This window comes from Candoia aspera, chromosome 4 (genome assembly GCF_035149785.1).
Source record: "Candoia aspera isolate rCanAsp1 chromosome 4, rCanAsp1.hap2, whole genome shotgun sequence".
Lineage (NCBI taxonomy): Eukaryota > Metazoa > Chordata > Lepidosauria > Squamata > Boidae > Candoia > Candoia aspera.
In genome coordinates, this window is record NC_086156.1 from 94,136,998 (window position 1) to 94,154,772 (window position 17,775).

The 17,775-nt window shown below is 36.9% G+C and overlaps 1 protein-coding gene across 1 annotated transcript in view; it reads left to right on the forward strand.

Moving 5' to 3' along the window:
* Positions 1–12,356, forward strand: part of LOC134496681 (vomeronasal type-2 receptor 26-like) — a 29,897-nt gene extending 17,541 nt beyond the window's left edge. Inside the window, exons 3-7 of the mRNA XM_063302392.1 lie at positions 2,121–2,412; positions 3,447–4,313; positions 5,359–5,586; positions 9,898–10,024; positions 11,455–12,356. Of these exons, the coding sequence (XP_063158462.1) occupies positions 2,121–2,412; positions 3,447–4,313; positions 5,359–5,586; positions 9,898–10,024; positions 11,455–12,356 (2,416 nt within the window). The remainder of the gene's footprint in view (positions 1–2,120; positions 2,413–3,446; positions 4,314–5,358; positions 5,587–9,897; positions 10,025–11,454) is intronic.
* Positions 12,357–17,775: the final 5,419 nt, after the last annotated feature.

Genomic DNA, 17,775 nt, shown 5'->3' on the forward strand with positions numbered 1-17,775 from the left:
TGTAAAAGAGAAAGAAAACAGAACTAGTCATTTTAATGCTGTCGGGTTAGAAACAGGAGTAGAATCTGCCCCTGATGGGAATTTTCAATTATAGGATGGAGGAGGTAGCAATGTTGCTATTCTGTATTCTTTAGCATTGCTGATGATATTAAAATCTGTCACTTTTTAGAAAGTCAGCCTAATAGTAGGAGTGCTTCTACCTATCTTTAAAATATTATTGTTGAACAGTGTATAGAGAACTGTCATTTGAAGCCTTTCTATTCTAATCCTCATGTGATGTTTCAGGCTGTTTTATCTCTAGCTCATTCTCTGATAGTCTCTGTACTTTTTTTCTTCTTTGTTTCCTCTTCCCCTTCTCATATTTCTCATTCTACTTCTCATAAATGGGAAGATGTAATTTCTAAGACACACACTGAGAAATTCTCTCTCTGTGTGTAATGTTTGCTTAGATCCCTTTTAGATAAGGGAATATACCATGTAGAGAGATCACGTAAGAGAAAGTGAACGAATGAGAGCTTTATTACCTGTAAGACATGGTCATCAGGGCAGAGTTTAATTAATTTAATATAATGACAATGAGAAAAATCATCCTGTTTTTCTCTTCCAAACAAAGAAGTGAGGATCTCAAACTAGCTACTCTAAGATAAAACCTGTTTTTTTTAATGGCATTCACTGAAAGCACATTAAATAATTGAAAGCAGCTGAAAGCCCAGACAAACCACATGTGTATGCATACAGACTGAAAACTAACAGTCACAAAAAAAATAATAGAATCTATTTGGAGAAAACATCCCAGTACTGTGGCAACAGTCCTGGAGGCCATATATGTAAGGATAATGAAAACTGATGCCACGGAGTTTCATGTTGTGGAGACAGGGTATTTTTTTGTATAGGGACATCTGTCTTTCTCCGGATGAGAATTGTCAATAACAGGATGGGGGTGATAGCAATGTTGCACCTTGTGTTGCTATTCTGTGTTATATGCAAGACACACGCCATCAATTGTACCATACGTGATGACCCACTTCCTATACCCCATCAATTTGCTCAGCCAGGAAATGTTATCATTGGGGCAATTGCCACTCAAGCCTTCTTCTTTCACAACAGCCCTTCCTTCACAGAAGAGCCCTCTCAGACGTTGATCAATGAAGTGGTGTAAGGAATTCTATTTTTCTTCTCTTCAGACCACTGAGTGCAAAAGAATTGGGGGAAAAAAGTTAAGCGACAGGATTATAAAGTGATAAGTCTTTGAAAATTTTCATAACCCCAATATCACTGGGAATTTTCTGTTAATTTGTTTGCTCTCTTTTTTAAGTATGGCTACTGAGTAGCAAACTCCATGTGGCTTCACACTCTGCCCTAAATCCATATATGATTCCTCTGATTTTCACTGAGATGTTTTCTGAATGTAGCCTTTGTGATTGATAAATCATTTGTAATAGTTTCAGACAATTTGTCTATCTGCCAAATATAGGAGACTGAGCAAATCATAGCTAAAGCACACCACATCTTAACCCAATGTGTGAAGTAAGTGACTGTCAAATACTTAATATTTTCTGAGACAGGGAAAGGAGATTCTATAATAAGACTACATATTAGATAAGAAGAATAACCTTGGGAAACAGAATCAAAGCACACTACTTCTCTCTTTAAGGGGAAAGTAATATTATTTAAATTAATTAATTGACATGTCAGTCTTGGGCTGTAACCTGTTTCTTAAGTTATTCCAGGAGATTAACTTTCTTTCTCTTTGGTCTGGCCCAAATTATTCTGTCACCCCAAGGCAGGGACAAGTGTTGCCTTCTCCCATTCCCTTCAGACACCATCTGAAGTGGCCTTTTCTCAAACACTAGCAATGGGACAAGAGGTAGCAACCCTTCTGTAGAGGTTAGGCTATTCAAAGGGTGAAGAACATGTCATGTGTTGGGGTCTCCTCCATCCCTTGTTGCTGGATTTCAGCACCTGCAGTCTGAGGTGGCTGCTTCTCAGCGCTGGTCCTATGGTCTCCTTTGAACTTCGTGACTTTGTAGCAGAGAGTACCCTAGATCTAAAAAAGGATAAGAGTATACAAATACACTTTCTATATTATTTAATTAAGTTGGTAGGGTTTTTTTTTTTAGTTCCTTGACAAAGGAATATCAGCAAATCCTTGCTTTAGTGTTTGCTGTCAAAGAGATCAACAAGGATCCTGAACTCTTACGGAACATCACATTGGGTTTCCACATTGTGAACAATTATTTCACTCCAAGGATAACCTGTAAGGCAATATTGAGCCTACTTTGTATGCACCAGCGGTTTGTTCCCAACTTTACCTGTGATTTGAAGAAAAAGTTTATTGCTGCCATTGGAGGACGTTTGACAGAAGCTTCATCCATCATGGCCACTGTTCTTGCCAACTACAAGATTCCACAGGTAGGCCCTTGAGATGGCTCCCTAGAAATCCCAAATTTCTTTAAATCCTTCCATTCTTAAAGTGCCTTTAGGCTAATTTTCAGAGTTAAAACTTTGTCTAGGAGAAAATTGTACACTAGGAGAAAATTGCACAGTACATTCAATAAATATACAGTAAATATGAATAAACTGAGGGATGATTACATATTTGACAGGGGGCAATCTAGGTGAAACCTATGTTGTCAAACACCTGTTGGCATTGAGTTCCAAACAGGTTGGGCCACTACAGAACATACTCTGTCTCTTCTACCTGCTGCTTGATTCCCTTCAGGTGGTCAAACAAGAAGACTCTTTTGTAGATCATAAATGCCTGACTTTTGGTCTTGTGTTAGGTTTTAAGTGTTTTGCCTACCAGTTAATATCAGAGCAGTTAAAATGAAGACATAGAAACATACAGGCAACCCTTGTAGCTGATATAACATTGCAGGCATGTGATCTCACTGGATAATCTCCAGCAACTCTTGAGTGCCTACATTCTCCCTTAGCTATTTTGAGGGTGGATCCCATTTAAATTATTTATTTATTGATTGATCAAATTTAACCACCACCCATCTCCCCCAAAAGAGGGACTCTGGGTGGTTTACAATAAAATCAAGCTTGAAATAAAAACATTAAAATCTCATAAAAACAGTTATTATAAAATACAGTAAATAAATATAGAATCCAAGAAAGGTATAAAATACAGGCTGGTGGGAGAGGCTCTAGGGTGCAAGCCACCCTTAAGAATAAAGTAAGGTTATTATAAGGTAACCTGGCCCAATGCCATGTAGGGCTTTAAAGGTGATAACCAACACCTCGAATTGGACCCGGAAGCAAACTGGCACCCAGTGCAGCTCGCGCAGCAACGGTGTTAGATGTGCCGACCTAGGGGCACCAAAAATAGCCCGCAAGGGGTTATTAGTATTCTAATAATAAATAGTATTCTAATTTAGTATTCTCTCTTCTGATTATGCTTGCTTCTCACTTCTGATTATTTGCTATGTATTTCCTTTCAGCTTGCTTATGGAACATTTATACCACTACATGGTGACAAAAATATATTCCCATTCCTGTACCAGATGCTCCCAAATGAAGTCCATCAATACACTGGGATTATCCAGTTACTCCAGCATTTTGGATGGACATGGATTGGGCTCTTGGCTGTGGATGATGACTATGGAGACATGTTTTTGCAGAAAATTGTACCGTTGCTTTCCCAAAACAATATTTGTTATGCTTTCATACTTAGAACACCAAAGCGGACTTATATTGATGAATATATACAGTTGATTTCAATGAAGTCAAGATATGTTCAACTTTTCAGCGATCAAAATGTCCGTGTGTGCTTTGTATATGGTGCGCCTCCATCCATGCAGAATCTGAGAATGATAATCTTTCTAGCAACTTTTACTTTATCACCATCTCTGGGTAAAGTGTGGATTGTTACATCCCACTGGAATTTTGAATCAATGTCCGTTCAGAGGCTTTGGGATATACAGAGTTTCCATGGTGCTCTTTCGTTCACTATTCGCTCAAAAGAACCACCTGGATTCCAAGAATTTGTTCACAGCATAAAGCCATTCTGGGCAAAGGAAGATAATTTCATTCAGAATTTTTGGGAGCAGGCATTTGACTGCCCATTACACATTTCCAGTGTAAATGAAGATAACAAATTATTGTGCACTGGGGATGAGAAGTTAGAGAGCCTGCCTAGTACATTTTTTGAAATGAATATGAATGGTTACAATTACAATATCTACAATGCAGTCTATATCATGGCACATTCCTTGCATGTCTTACTCAAGTCCAGATCCAGAGGTAGAAGATTAATGGGAGCAGAGACAGTGGGATTTCATCATTTAATTTCATTAAAGGCATGGCAGGTACTTTATTGTGTTTCTATAACATGAATCTTTTTTGTTCAATGGGGCCACCATGTTTCTCTAACTCCTAAGAATGCTATGGTGAATGATGCTAATAAGACTGTAATGCTTCCCTAGTTGGAAAAAAATATGATCAAAAGTTCAGATTGGGTTAGCAAATGTAGATGACCCTTCTATGCCAATGAAGATTGGTCACTTCATCATGAAATTTCAAGAGCACTATCTGAGTATATATTGTGGGGTGTATGCAGATTTTAAGCAGCCCACAAACTGTAGGTTGCCCAGTGAGACCATTCTTTGTGAGTCAATTTCTCTCATGCTCCTGAAAATTCTTGCAACAGACACTTGTCACAACACTTATTATAATTGGTATAGGATATACTCAACATGGCTTGCAGAGATTGACCTTGAAGCAGAGAAGCTAGGAGGTTAATAGTTTGGCTGATACATATGATGTTCATGCAATCGTCTTAACTAAGTTGAAAGAGGCCATGTGATTTGCTTGAAGAAATAATGTGCGTTGCCTTCCTTAAGCATCCCTATTGTTTCTAATCTCTTCCTTTAGGCTTCTCACAGCTTTCCCAGTGCCAGATGAGAAGCAGCTGAGCTTAGAGTCTTTCTCCATTTGCAAAAGCAAGAATAGGTTGAGTTTTGCACATCTTAGAGAAGGACAAGGAGTGGTTGCAAAGCAGAACAAGCAAAATCAACATGGTTGTTTCTTTTCACTCATGCTTTGGGGAGGTCCTTGTTCAAATCCTGAATTATATCTCCTTCTGGAAGATAATACCTACTTTCAGTATTTTGAGAAAAGAGGCTAACATGAGTGGTAGAGTGAAACCTGCATTCTAAATCTCTAAGGGTAATGCTTGTTCATGAATCCAGTGGGTATAACCTGAAAGAGAGAGGACGTGATTTTTAAATGTGTATTATCTATGATACTCTAGATCCTCCTCTGTATTTTTCAAAGCAGGGTAGTCCCATTTGAAATAGTTTTATGCAGTTGTGATTTCAAACCCTTGCTGTTACTCTTTTTTTTCCCATATAGTTTCACTCTTTCTTGAAAAGCATTGTATTCAACAACAGTATGGGAGACACTATGAGTTTTGATGAAAACAGAGAATTAATTACAGGTTTTGATGTTGTAAACTGGATCACTTTCCCCAATAATTCCTTTGCTCGAGTCAAGGTGGGAACATTGGAACCTCAGGCTCCACCAGGCAGAAAATTAACCCTTAATGACAATCAAATTGTATGGCACAGAAGCTTTAATCAGGTGAGAAGAAGCTGCAGATTCTCAACTAAAGACAAAGATAAAGCATCCTTTGAAGCAATTGTCAAATACATGGCAGTAATTGAAGAAAGTGTTTTGGCCTTTCTGGAGCCTTTCAGGTGATGAGGTGTAACATTCTCTATATACGCAACTGAGCATCAATTAAAACCAATGGCAGGTTTTAAGATTAATGCTTCCTTTTTCAAAAAATATTTTTTATTAAAGCTTTTAAGAAAGAAGATTAAAAACTAACACAAACTAATATAAAGGAAGTAAGAAAGAAAGGGGGACAATAAGGAAATCAAAGAAAAAGCAAAAAGTGCAAGAAAAGAAAAGGTTAAAGGAAAATAGAAAAGAAAGAAAAAAGGAAGTGGCTTCCAATATTCTTCATAGCAGTTATAAGTATAATACATTTTAAACCTCTCTCTCTAACAGTACATCATATTACTCTTCTTTCTATTGTCTGTCCTGTCTAATCATCAAAACCATAAATCACAAGTTCATTTTTTTCATTTTTATGCAAAACGTCCATAAGAGTCTTTCAGTCACCAATAAATGTACCTAGTATCTTTTCTCTAATCAAAGAAGTCAATTTATTCATTTCAGCAAGTGCCATCATCTTGATCAGCCGTTCCTCCATTGTGGGTAATGCTGAATCTTTCCACCTCTGTGCATATGGTAATCTCACCACAATAATCTTATTCTGAAACAATCTTCCATGGCTTTTTTCTAATTGTTTATCCATTAATCCTAAAAGGAAAAGTTCTTGCTTCAACTGAATATTGATCTTTAATATCCTCTGTATCAAAGTATGTATTTGAATCCAATTTTTTTTTTGGCTTTTTTACATGTCCACCAAGCATGATAAAATGTCCCTTCATGCTGTTCACATTTCCAATATACATTTGAAGTGCTTTTATACATTCTAGATAGTTTCTCTGGCATCATGTACCAACAATACATCTTTTTTATAAAAATTCTTTTTGAGATCATAACAACATAAATTTCAGCCCTTTTAGCCACATATTTTCCCATCTGTATATTATAACCAACATTCTTAGCCTACTTTATCATAATTTTTTAAACCTATTCTTCCTCTGTTTCCAATTTCAATAAAAGTTTGTACGTTTTAGCAATTACATGCTCATCACCAGTACACAATTGTATTTGAAATTCTGATTTAGTTTGCTTCATATCGTAAGTCTTTTTATCCATTTCAAATCTTTCAAGTAACCGTAAATGGCAAAAGCATTGACAGGTATATCCTTCTGCTATTAGTTGTTCTCTTAATTTAATTTTAAATTCCCCTTGAGAGTAAGTCATGGTACATCAACCATTTGCCTTTGTCTGCTGTTTCTCATCTATAAAATGCTTCTTGAGCTGAGGTCCACAAAGGTGTTTTTGGGCCCAACCTGGGTTTATCTCTCTTCCATATCCTCAGTGTGGCATGTCTAATAAAATGATTTTTAATGTCCACATTAATTTTAAGTTAAGGTACCATAAATCTCCAAACCTCAGGTCATGACTAACTGTAAAAGTTTCTTGTTTCTCAGCAACATCCATTCTTTCATCTAGACCAAACAATAAGCAGCGAAATACAATTTCAAATCTGGTAAACCCAACCTTCATTTTTCCTTTGCATCTTGTAGCACATTGTATTTAACTTGTGGTTTTTTCCCTTGCCCTATAAATTTAGGTATGACTTTTTGTGATTGTTTAAATGGTACATCTGTTGTCAAAACAGGTATTGTCTGAAACAAAAACATCATTGTAGGCAAAACATTCATTTTTATCACAGGAATTCTCCCCAACAGTGATAGGTTTAATTTCTCCCATTTTAAGATTTCCTTCTTAATTTCAGTCCATGTTTTAACATAATTACATATATATAAATATAAATATAAAAATATAAATGTATGTGTGTATGTATATATGTATGTATGTATAAGTATGAAATAACATACACTTCATATTTGTCATAGTATTTTACTTTTTTCTCAATCTTAGAACCAGTTTTCTCTATGAATTCTATTTGATCTTATAATTTCATATTTTTTGTTAACATTTTTGTCTTCTGATTATTAATCTTGAAGCCTGATAATATACCAAAGTCCTTTTGTTTATCCATTAATGCTTCTACCCCCTCTGGTGGATCTTCTAAAATCAACACCAAATCATCTGCAAATGCCCTTAACATACAAGATTCTTTTAAAAATCTTAATTCCCATAATTCTCCGGTCTTGTCTTAGGTCTCTATTTAATACCTCAAGAACAAAATGTGGAGACGGTGGACATCCTTGTCCCTTTTTGAACTTCACAGGGTCTTGTTAGTTCTCCATTAACAATTATTTGTGCTTTCTGGGAAGAATAAATTGACCTTATCTATTTAATAAAATTATCTCCAAGGTTCACATGTTCCAGAACTCTAAATAAAAGTCAAAATTGTCAAAGGCCTTCTCTTCATCCAAGAATATCAATGCAGCTTGTTTTTCATTATATTGTTCCAAGTACTCCAGATATTCAAAATGTTTCTAATAATATCTCATAATTGTCTTCTAGGTAAAAACATGCATTGATTTTCACAAATAAAATCCTGTAAAATTATTTTCAACCTTTCAGCTGAAATTTTAGTCTTTTTGATAGCTTCACCCAGCTCCCTTGTTATAGGTCCATTCAAAATTTGCCTCTGATTGTTTGTAATCTTTGGTAAATTCTGTTTCTACAAATATTCATCCACTTTTGCCAAGGAAATATCTTGACCTTTGTATAAAGAGGTATAATACTGATGAAATACTTTCAGCATATTCACATTATCTGTTATTACAGTATTCTGTTGTAACTTTAATATCAGTTTCTTTTTTCTTTTCACAATTTGTATGCCAACCATCTCCCTGGTTTATTTGCAAATTCAAAATTTCTTTGTTTTGCATAGTTCATCTTTATTTCCATCTCTCTCACTGTTAACATAGATAATTACCTATGTATTAATTTGATGAATTATAGTTATCATCCCTGGAGATTTTTTAAAATTCGTCTTTTTTTTAATCTCATCTAGAATCATTTGCATTTTTTTCTTGCCTTTTCTTTTTAAATTCACTATTGCATTCTATAAAATATCCTCTTACAAGAGCTTTACTTCACCCCAACCATCCTTAAGTCTTCTGTACCTCTATTAAGATTATTCTCAAAAAATTCCTTTAACTTCTTTTTACAATCCTCCCCCCCACTGTTTCCTTTAAATATAACATCTCATTAAATCTCCATCTAAAATATCCATTTTTTCTTTTAAAAGTTAGTAAAATGATTATGATCTGAAAATGTCTTTGGTTATATCTCCACTTTATAGACATTATTAGCCATAGTCTCAGAAATTCAAATATACAGTATCTATTCTTGAAAAAGATCTATGTCTTTCATAAAAATAGGTATATTCCTTCGAATCTCCATTATTATGTCTCCATGCATCAACAAACTCCAAATTATCTATTAAATAAATAGAAAAAAAAACTTTGGTAATTTACCCACTGTTATTTTAATATTTTTCTCAGAAGTTCTATCTTTTTGTGGGGAAACCATTCCGTTCCAGTCCCCCAGGAGACACCAATTTTCATACGTAAAATCCAAAAGTTTATCCACAAGTCCTTTGTAAAATGCAGTTTTATCTTCATCTGGGGCATAAATTCACAGTATCAAAGCCCCCTACCTGAAGGACCATTTCTTCCCCATTACATTGACCCATCCTACTTGTTCAGGGAGAGAGATGCACCCTCTCTGCCATGCTCCCCACCTTGGAACACTCTTCCCCTAGAGGTGAGGCAGGCACCCACTCTCCTGGCCTTACAGAAAGGGATGAAGAGGGGTAAGCAATCCTGGGGGTGGTTAATGCCTTGAAGACTATCCTATGAATTACATGAATTTCATTAAGAACTTTTTAACATCCCCATCTTGGAATTTATATTTATGTTTATATTGTTATTTAAGAATACAGTTTTTATTGTATTTTAACCTGTATTTATTTTAGTTTTATTGTAAACTGCCCAGAGTCACTCTTTGAGTGAGATGAGCAGTGACGAAATTCAAAATATAAATAAATAAATAATCATAAGTCATTATAAGGTTTGGATATACTGTAGTTGGGGATTTATATTCAAAATAACATTTTTTTTCCAATCCTGCTGAGATGAATTCCTCTCCCAGATTTTTCTTGTTTTCATTTTCTTCTCCTTCCACATCCCAGTTGTGGATTCTTTGTTTGGGAAAGCTGTATTGATGCAGGGGTTTTATTCCGTTTCTCTCACACATGTTTCTGTTTAGGTGCTGCCTCTCTCTGTGTGCAATGACCACTGCTATCCGGGCTACAGCAGAAAGAAGAAGGAGGGAGAGAAATTTTGCTGCTACGATTGTGCTCCATGTCCAGAAGGGCAGATCTCTGACAAAATAGGTAGGACAGAGAAATGTGAGTACTTTGGCTAACTGAGCAGCAAAAATCCACCCCGGTGCCCTTATTTATTTAAGTACAAAACAAAAAACAGCAAAAAGTAAAAAGTAAAAAAAGAAAAAAGAGAGAAAATCACAATGATAATATCCATCTATCCATCCATCATCCATCCATCCACTTCTTATGCCTGTATATATGTAAATAAAGTTATAAACAAGATTTTTTTTTATTATGACCACATTCTACTGTAGTCATCTGCATATAAATGAATTTTAAAGGAATTCATACATAGGTCTAGCTAATATCAGGTGTTCAATGCACTGAAATCTGGGCCATATCTTTAACCTTCCAATGTCAAAGGACTAGTCTCCAGGTCAAAAGGAAAGCATGGGGAATCTATTTCCATTGCTCAGCTATCAGTTTCCATGTAATGGGTATGTAGTTCCAACAAAAGGAGGGTTTAGTTTTTCTTTTTTAACAGAAAAGCAGTTTTATTCAATAAAAATATTACATGATCCATTAAATCTTCTAATGCAATTGTTAAGATTATTTTTCATTGTTTAGACAAAATAGGCTTCTCCAATTTCTCGTTCCATCCATTCTTTAAATTTGCATATCAGATTGATCTATTTGTATCATATTTATTTCTAAAAACTTAGATATCTCTGAAGCTGTAAATGCTGCTGCTCCAAACTGAGATGGCACATAAAGAGTCTATTAATAACTGCCTCATTTTGCATGTGTACAAACAGGATTAAAAACACTAATATGAGTTGTACTGTTGTTCTGATTTAATATCACATTGGTCCTAAGGATACATCTACTATTTGCCCAGAGTTTGGTGATAACATGATAAAACTACCATTTTGGGTGATAATACTTTGAGAAAAATAAAAATAAATGTATTGAGCTAATTAAAGATTTTTCTTTGCTTCTTATTTTCAGTCAATACCCTCTGTTTCCCTCCTCCAAAGGTATATGAGTAAATTAGTACAGGAATAAGTAAGAGCTTGTATGCAAGAAATTGGATTTATTATTGTTTATTCTCCCTCAAAAAAGATCAGAAAAAAAGAAAACAAAAATGTAGATTTTAATGGAATATACAATCTAAATTTATTTTTAAAGGCATAGATCAACTTTATAATTCATGTACATTCCTAGGAATTTCACAACGTTGCCACTGTTTCTGGTGGCATAGAAAGAGTGCACAAATATCTTCAAAAGTATGTATAAAGTTCTTATAGATATCTATAACATTGTAATCATATTACAATAATGAATATGAGATTGTTGTATCTTTTTGCATTAAAAGAGGAGAATTCCTGTCCTATCTTCACTAAATAGTTAGCAGGTATTAAAATCAGGGGTGGCCCTATAGAGTGATACAAAATTCTGATGTATTTAAAAAAGAGTTTCTTTTTTTCTTTTTCCAGGTATGGATGCCTGCATGAAATGTCCAGAAGATCAGTATCCCAATAAGATCCACAATCAATGTATTCCCAAAGTACTGACCTATCTCTCCTATGAAGAACCTTTGGGAATCCTCTTTATTGTATTGGCTATTGTTTTCTCTTTGATTACAACCTTTGTGCTTGGAATCTTTTGGATGCATCGAGAGACTCCTATAGTCCGAGCCAATAACTGGAGCCTCACTTGCATCCTCCTCCTCTCCCTTCTTCTCTGCTTCCTCTGCTCCTTCCTATTCATCGGAAGGCCTCAGAAGATGACCTGCCTTCTCCGGCAAATGACTTTTGGCATCATCTTCTCAGTGGCCCTTTCGTCTGTATTGGCCAAAACCATGACTGTGATTCTGGCATTCATGGCAACCAAGCCAGGCTCTGGAATGAGGAAATGGGTAGGGAAGGGACTGGCCAATTCTATTGTCCTTTTGGGTTCCTTCATGCAGGTGGGAATTTGCATCGTGTGGCTGAGTACCTCTCCTCCTTTCCCAGATACAGACCTGCACTCACGGAAGGGGGAAATCATACTGGAATGCAACGAGGGCTCAGTGATCATGTTTTACTGTGTCCTGGGTTACATGGGTTTCCTGGCTAGTGTCAGCTTTCATATGGCTTTCCAAGCCAGGAAGTTGCCCAACAGTTTCAATGAGGCCAAGTTCATCACTTTCAGCATGTTGGTCTTTTGCAGCGTTTGGCTGTCATTTGTTCCAACTTATCTGAGCATGAAAGGAAAGTACATGATAGCTGTGGAGATCTTCTCTATCTTATCCTCCAGTGCTGGCTTACTGGGATGTATATTTTCCCCCAAATGCTATATCATTTTATTGAGGCCCGAGGTGAACAGGAAGGAACATTTAATAAGGAAAGAAAAGTAACTTTCTTTCTGTGTTTTATTATAGTGCATAGTTCAGTTACCATCTTTAGAAAATTCCACTTCCTAAAGTTTCATAGAGCAACTCCTATCAGGGCCAGCCCAAGAACAATGACAAGTCAGTGTATTCCAAAACTCTAGTCCTTTATTTGCTCCAACCATACAGACAAAATCTTGCCAGACTAAAGCTATTCTAACTAACCTAAGGGGAAATAACCCAGGAGACTCTCGGGTGGGGCTACTCTAACTCTCTTTGTGTCTCTGCCAAGGCTTTCCCAACTGTGAGTCAGCTTATCTCCTTGGAATGCATTTCCTCCTTCCTAAGAATCACGGGGAACTTCAAATTCCACCACATCTTTCCCCCTTCAGCACCCCCCTCTTCAAAGTCCATCTCTGACTTCAGGGGAACTGGGCAGTGGGGGTTGAGAGGCAAAGAACTGTTTTAACTCTTGGAAAGCTAACTGCTCATGTGCTGTCCAAGCAAATTTCCGTCCCTTCTTTAAAAGTTGTGAGAGAGTCTTTACCCTGTAAGTTAAATTAGAAATGAACTTTATGTAAAAGTTGGCTAATCCCAGGAAGTGCTGTACATCTTTCACATTACAGGAAAGCGCCATGACAACACTGCTTGCACCTTAGCTGGGTCCATCTGTAGACCTTCTGTGGAGATCTTGTACCCCAGATAGTCTAACTGATGCAGATTGAAAGTGCACTTCTCCAATTGGGAAAAAAGCTTATTCTCCCTCAGTCTTTGCAACATATTTCTGATGTGTGTTACATGAGATGTTGCAACCTCAGAATAGATTAAGATATCATCCATATAAATTACCACATAGGCATTGGTTATGTCAGAAAAAAAATATGATTCATGAATCTGGAAAATATTGCCCCAGAATTAGCCAATCTGAATGGCATTAAAGCATACTCAAACTTTCTATACCTGGTATTGAAAGCAGTCAGGTATTCATGATCCTCTTTTACCTGAATGCAGTTGTATGCATTTCTGAGGTCTAACTTTGTAAAGATGCAGGCCCTCTGCAATCGGTCTAATAGGTCTGATATCAGAGGAAGTGGGTAATGGTCCTGTATAGTGACCTTACTGAAGTCCTTGTAATCATGGACTGTGCGCATGGGAGTCCCCTTGCTCGATCCCTGTGAGGAAGAGGCTTGTGGGTCTGGCTTCTTTGGAACAAAGAAAGTTGGAGTGGAGGCTGGGGATTTCGATGGCCTGATAAATCCTATCTTGAGATTTACATCCAAGTATTCCTTCAGAATAGCTGGCTCCTTGGCAGACATAGGATACTATTGCTTGGCTGGGATCTTTGCCTCCAGTTTCAGATCAATCATGCAATCGCACTCCTGATGAGAAGGAAGGACAGCCACCTGTTCCTCCCCAAAGACATCTGCAAAATCAGCGTACTTGGTGAGCAGTTCTATGCCCCTGCCTTGATGATTGCCTTAGGAGCTGAGGAGAATGAAGTTGTTTGCAACTTATGGTGCTGGCAATCTGGGAAAGGAAAAGAGAGTAACCTTGATGCCCAATCTACCAAAGGGTTATGGAGTCGCAGCCATGTGGTGCCTAGCACTATGGGTACCTGTAAAGAGGATGTTACATAAAGGGATAGCAACTGTGAGTCCTCCAGTTGTTACTTGTAATGGAGCTGTACATTGTACAATGGGGCCTGTCTTCAAAGGTTGACCATCTATAGTTTCCACTTCTATGGGTCTTGGTAGCTTTACAGTAGGTAGCTGCAACTTCTCAACTTTCTCTACATTTATGAAGTTTGTGGTGGCCCCTGAATCAATAAGAGCCTCTAGTTCTACTTTGTGTCCCAATTCTAAGGTTACTGTAACAGAAATAATTATTGTAAACCACCCAGAGTCCCCTGTTGGGGGAAATGGACGGTGATATAAATTAAACAAACAAACCAACAAACAATAAAGAAAAAGGCTTGCCTGTTGCCTTCAGAATGAGCTCTTCTTACTTGCTTGACAGCCCCCCTTGCAAGCCAGTAGAGTTTCTCTGGTAGCTGAGGAAGGAGCTGGGTGCTTGTTGGAAGCTTGCCCTGCTGCTGGATTTCTTGCCAGGCATGCTCTCACTATATGCCCTGAGGCTCCACAATAAAAACAAAGAGCCAGTTCTCAATGTCTCTGCCTTTCCCCAGAAGAGACTGATCTGTTTACAGCACTGATTTGCATTGGCTCCCCTGCCCCTTCATCTGAGGTCACATAAGGGATAGCCATGAATCCAGTAAGGAGTGACCCATAGTGCATCTAACCTTACAACTCTGCTTCAGTTCTTTGAGGTGAGCATCAATCACCACACAAAGCTTATACAGTTAATCCAAGGTAGCTGGGGTTCACTGCCTCAGCAGCTCACCTCAAATATCATTATTCAGCCCCTCTCTAAACTGGTCCATAAGGGCCATCTTGTTCCAGTCAACGTCTCTAGCTAACAGCTTAAAATCTGTGACGAAAAGCCTTACTCTTCTGTTGCTTTGCTTGAGTCTCCAAATCTCCTGATTGGCTGTGTCCCATTTTGGATCCCCAAAATGGCCTCTGAGCCTCCCCATTAAATTTTGATAGTCATTCAGAATCAGGTCATTGTTTTCCATCATGGGAATGGCCCATTTTGCTGCTGATCCCTTTAACACATGACATGAATGCTACCTTGGTGCAATCTGTTGGGAATTCAGTGGGTCTGCTGTTGATGAACATTCCACATTGAGTAACAAATGTCCTTAAGTGGTTGGCTTTCCCCCCATACTTCTCAGGTAAGCTGCCATAGGTCTGCAGAAGCACTGGCTGAGCCGCTGCTGCTGCTGGTTGTTGGGCATTCTGCCTGACTTGCTGCAACATCTGCATCACTGCTGCTTGCAAGTTATTGATTTGTGCATCCACTTGCTGTTGGTGAGGCGGTAAGGTTGCCGCCAAATGCTGTGGAGTAACCGGTGGCCCCTAGGGATCTGAAGCCATGCTGTAAAAAAATCCTTCCTCTTTGATGGGGGTATGAGTCTGGCAAGATTGATGTCAGGGCCAGCCCAAGAACAATGACGAGTCAGTGTATTCCAAAACTCTAGTTCTTTATTTGCTCCAACCATACAGACAAAATCTTGCCAGACTAAAGCTATCCTAACTAACCTAAGGGGAAATAACCCAGGAGACTCTAGGGTGGGGCTACTGTAACTCTTTGTGTCTCTGCCAAGGCTTTCCAAACTGCGAGTCATCTTATCTCCTTGGAATGTGCTCCCTTCTTCCTGAGAATCAGAGGGAGCTTTGAATTCCACCACATCACCCACCCACCCCCTTCAGGGACAAAATCCATCACAACTCCTATATGGAAATATTTCATTTTATATTAGTTTCCCTTCAAGGAATCTGGGAAAGACTCTGTGAACATACACCAAACAGATTTTGGGTAGAAAAGAAAATGAAAACAAAACAAAACAATGAATTTTTTAAAAGGGCTGTTCTTCAACATGAAAGGATGGATTCAGCACCCCCAATATAATTTGAAAAATGAATGTAGATGTGTTCATGTGTGTGTGTGTGTGTGTATAGTTAAAAAAACATTATCAAGTAACTAGATAACCTAAATGCAAAATAGATAGGGAAAAAGAAGATATAGAAACTAATAATTAAAAAAACATATTGAAATATAAGTAAAGACATAGGTAAAAACTTACCATATAAGTAAAATATTACCATATTATAGTCTATTACTATTGAGATAAACTATAAAATCTATCCAAATTCAATAGAACTGTGGTTCCTGCTTCATGAATGTACATATGTAGAAAAATAATCATATGTATCCATATGATCTCTTAACTTGAAAGAAGTATCATATACAAACATGGAATCCGCTTAGTGTGCTACAAACTGAATATATCTCAATGGGGAATCTCTTGTATTGTAACTGCTGGGATTGGATTGAAATGCAGATTTTGATGTATTTGAAATTATAAATGTACAAATTTTCCTAAATGTACTTGTCACTGTTCTCATTTTTAAGAAAATTATCTTCTTGTGAGTGTTTAGATTATAAAAATCTTCTAATTCCCCACTCCAGTACTAGTTAATTTTATCTTCATCATGAAAGATTTGATGAAATAAATATGGTTGAAAAAGTGATGGATGGGGAGTTAATTTAGGGACCTGACTTTCCAAATTTTGAACATATTCAGAAGAAATTGATTCTGAATATGTTTCTGTTCTTTATAAATGATTTTGGAAAAGGTAAATACCTTCATTGTTTCAAATAGTATATTTATACATTCCATCTTTAAACCAGATGTTAATTATTTGGACTGCATCAAGCCAAAATGTGATAGAGAGGGTAAGCATCATAGTAAGGTTTAATATTTGAAATTCTGAGCTCTCCTTTATAGAGACTTTTTAAATTAATTCTTGCTTTAGTGTAAATTTACTAATGATTTTCTGGGATCTGTTGAGGAAGTAAAGTCATTTTTACTGTTGCTATTTTACACAGCCATGATAATTTCAATTTTGAACACTTTCATGTTTAGAAATGAGCTATTCAATAAGAATTTGAAATTTGGTTTAAATAATTGGGCCAAAGTTTTAGGGATATGAATTTTTGTAAGAGTTCTGCTGAGTTGGAAAAGAGTAATGGGGAAAGTAGAGGCATCCTTGTTTAGCACACCTTTGCATAAAAAATGTTGGGAAATATTTACCATAAAGTTGAAGACTAGCCCTAGTATTTTGAAATAGTTTCTGAATTATAAAATAGATCTCCCAACTTCATGTATTCTAAAGTGAACAATACCAATGTATTCTATAGTAAACCATAGAGATTGTTAAATGCCTTTTTTACATCCAGATATAACACTGACAATTGTATAACTCCATTATTAATGAAATACATTATATTAAGAATTTTCCAGATAACATTTGCAATTAATCTTTTAATAAATTATTCTTGCTGTGGTACCCAGGAGTTCCAATTTGTCCAAAAAATGATGGTTTTCCTATTTATTGAAGCTCATTGTATAGGCAGGTGAGCATGGAGCTATGGGGACAAGGAAACTGCTGCTTGATATGAGGGTCTTATATAAACTCTCCCACTTATGCAACTTCTACCATGGCTTTGCTTGGCTTGTTCTTAAACAATGAGGACTCCATTGCCTTATTGATTTTGCCTGAGCTTGGTAGCTAAGAAAGGTTGGGCCTTGTTAGTTCTTGGATTGGGAGAGCACTGGTGAATCCTATGGCTGTAGGGCAGAATGAGAAATAAACAATCCTGGAGGTAGGCAATCCCAAAACTCTGGATAAGACTCCAGGAAGACATCCATTTAGTCACCAGGGATTGAGCTTGACTCAGAGTCAATGGTATAATTTTTGGATAACCAAGTAAGTTTAGAGCCAATAAAAAGAATATTTTGGTCTCATTATCTGGACTTAAA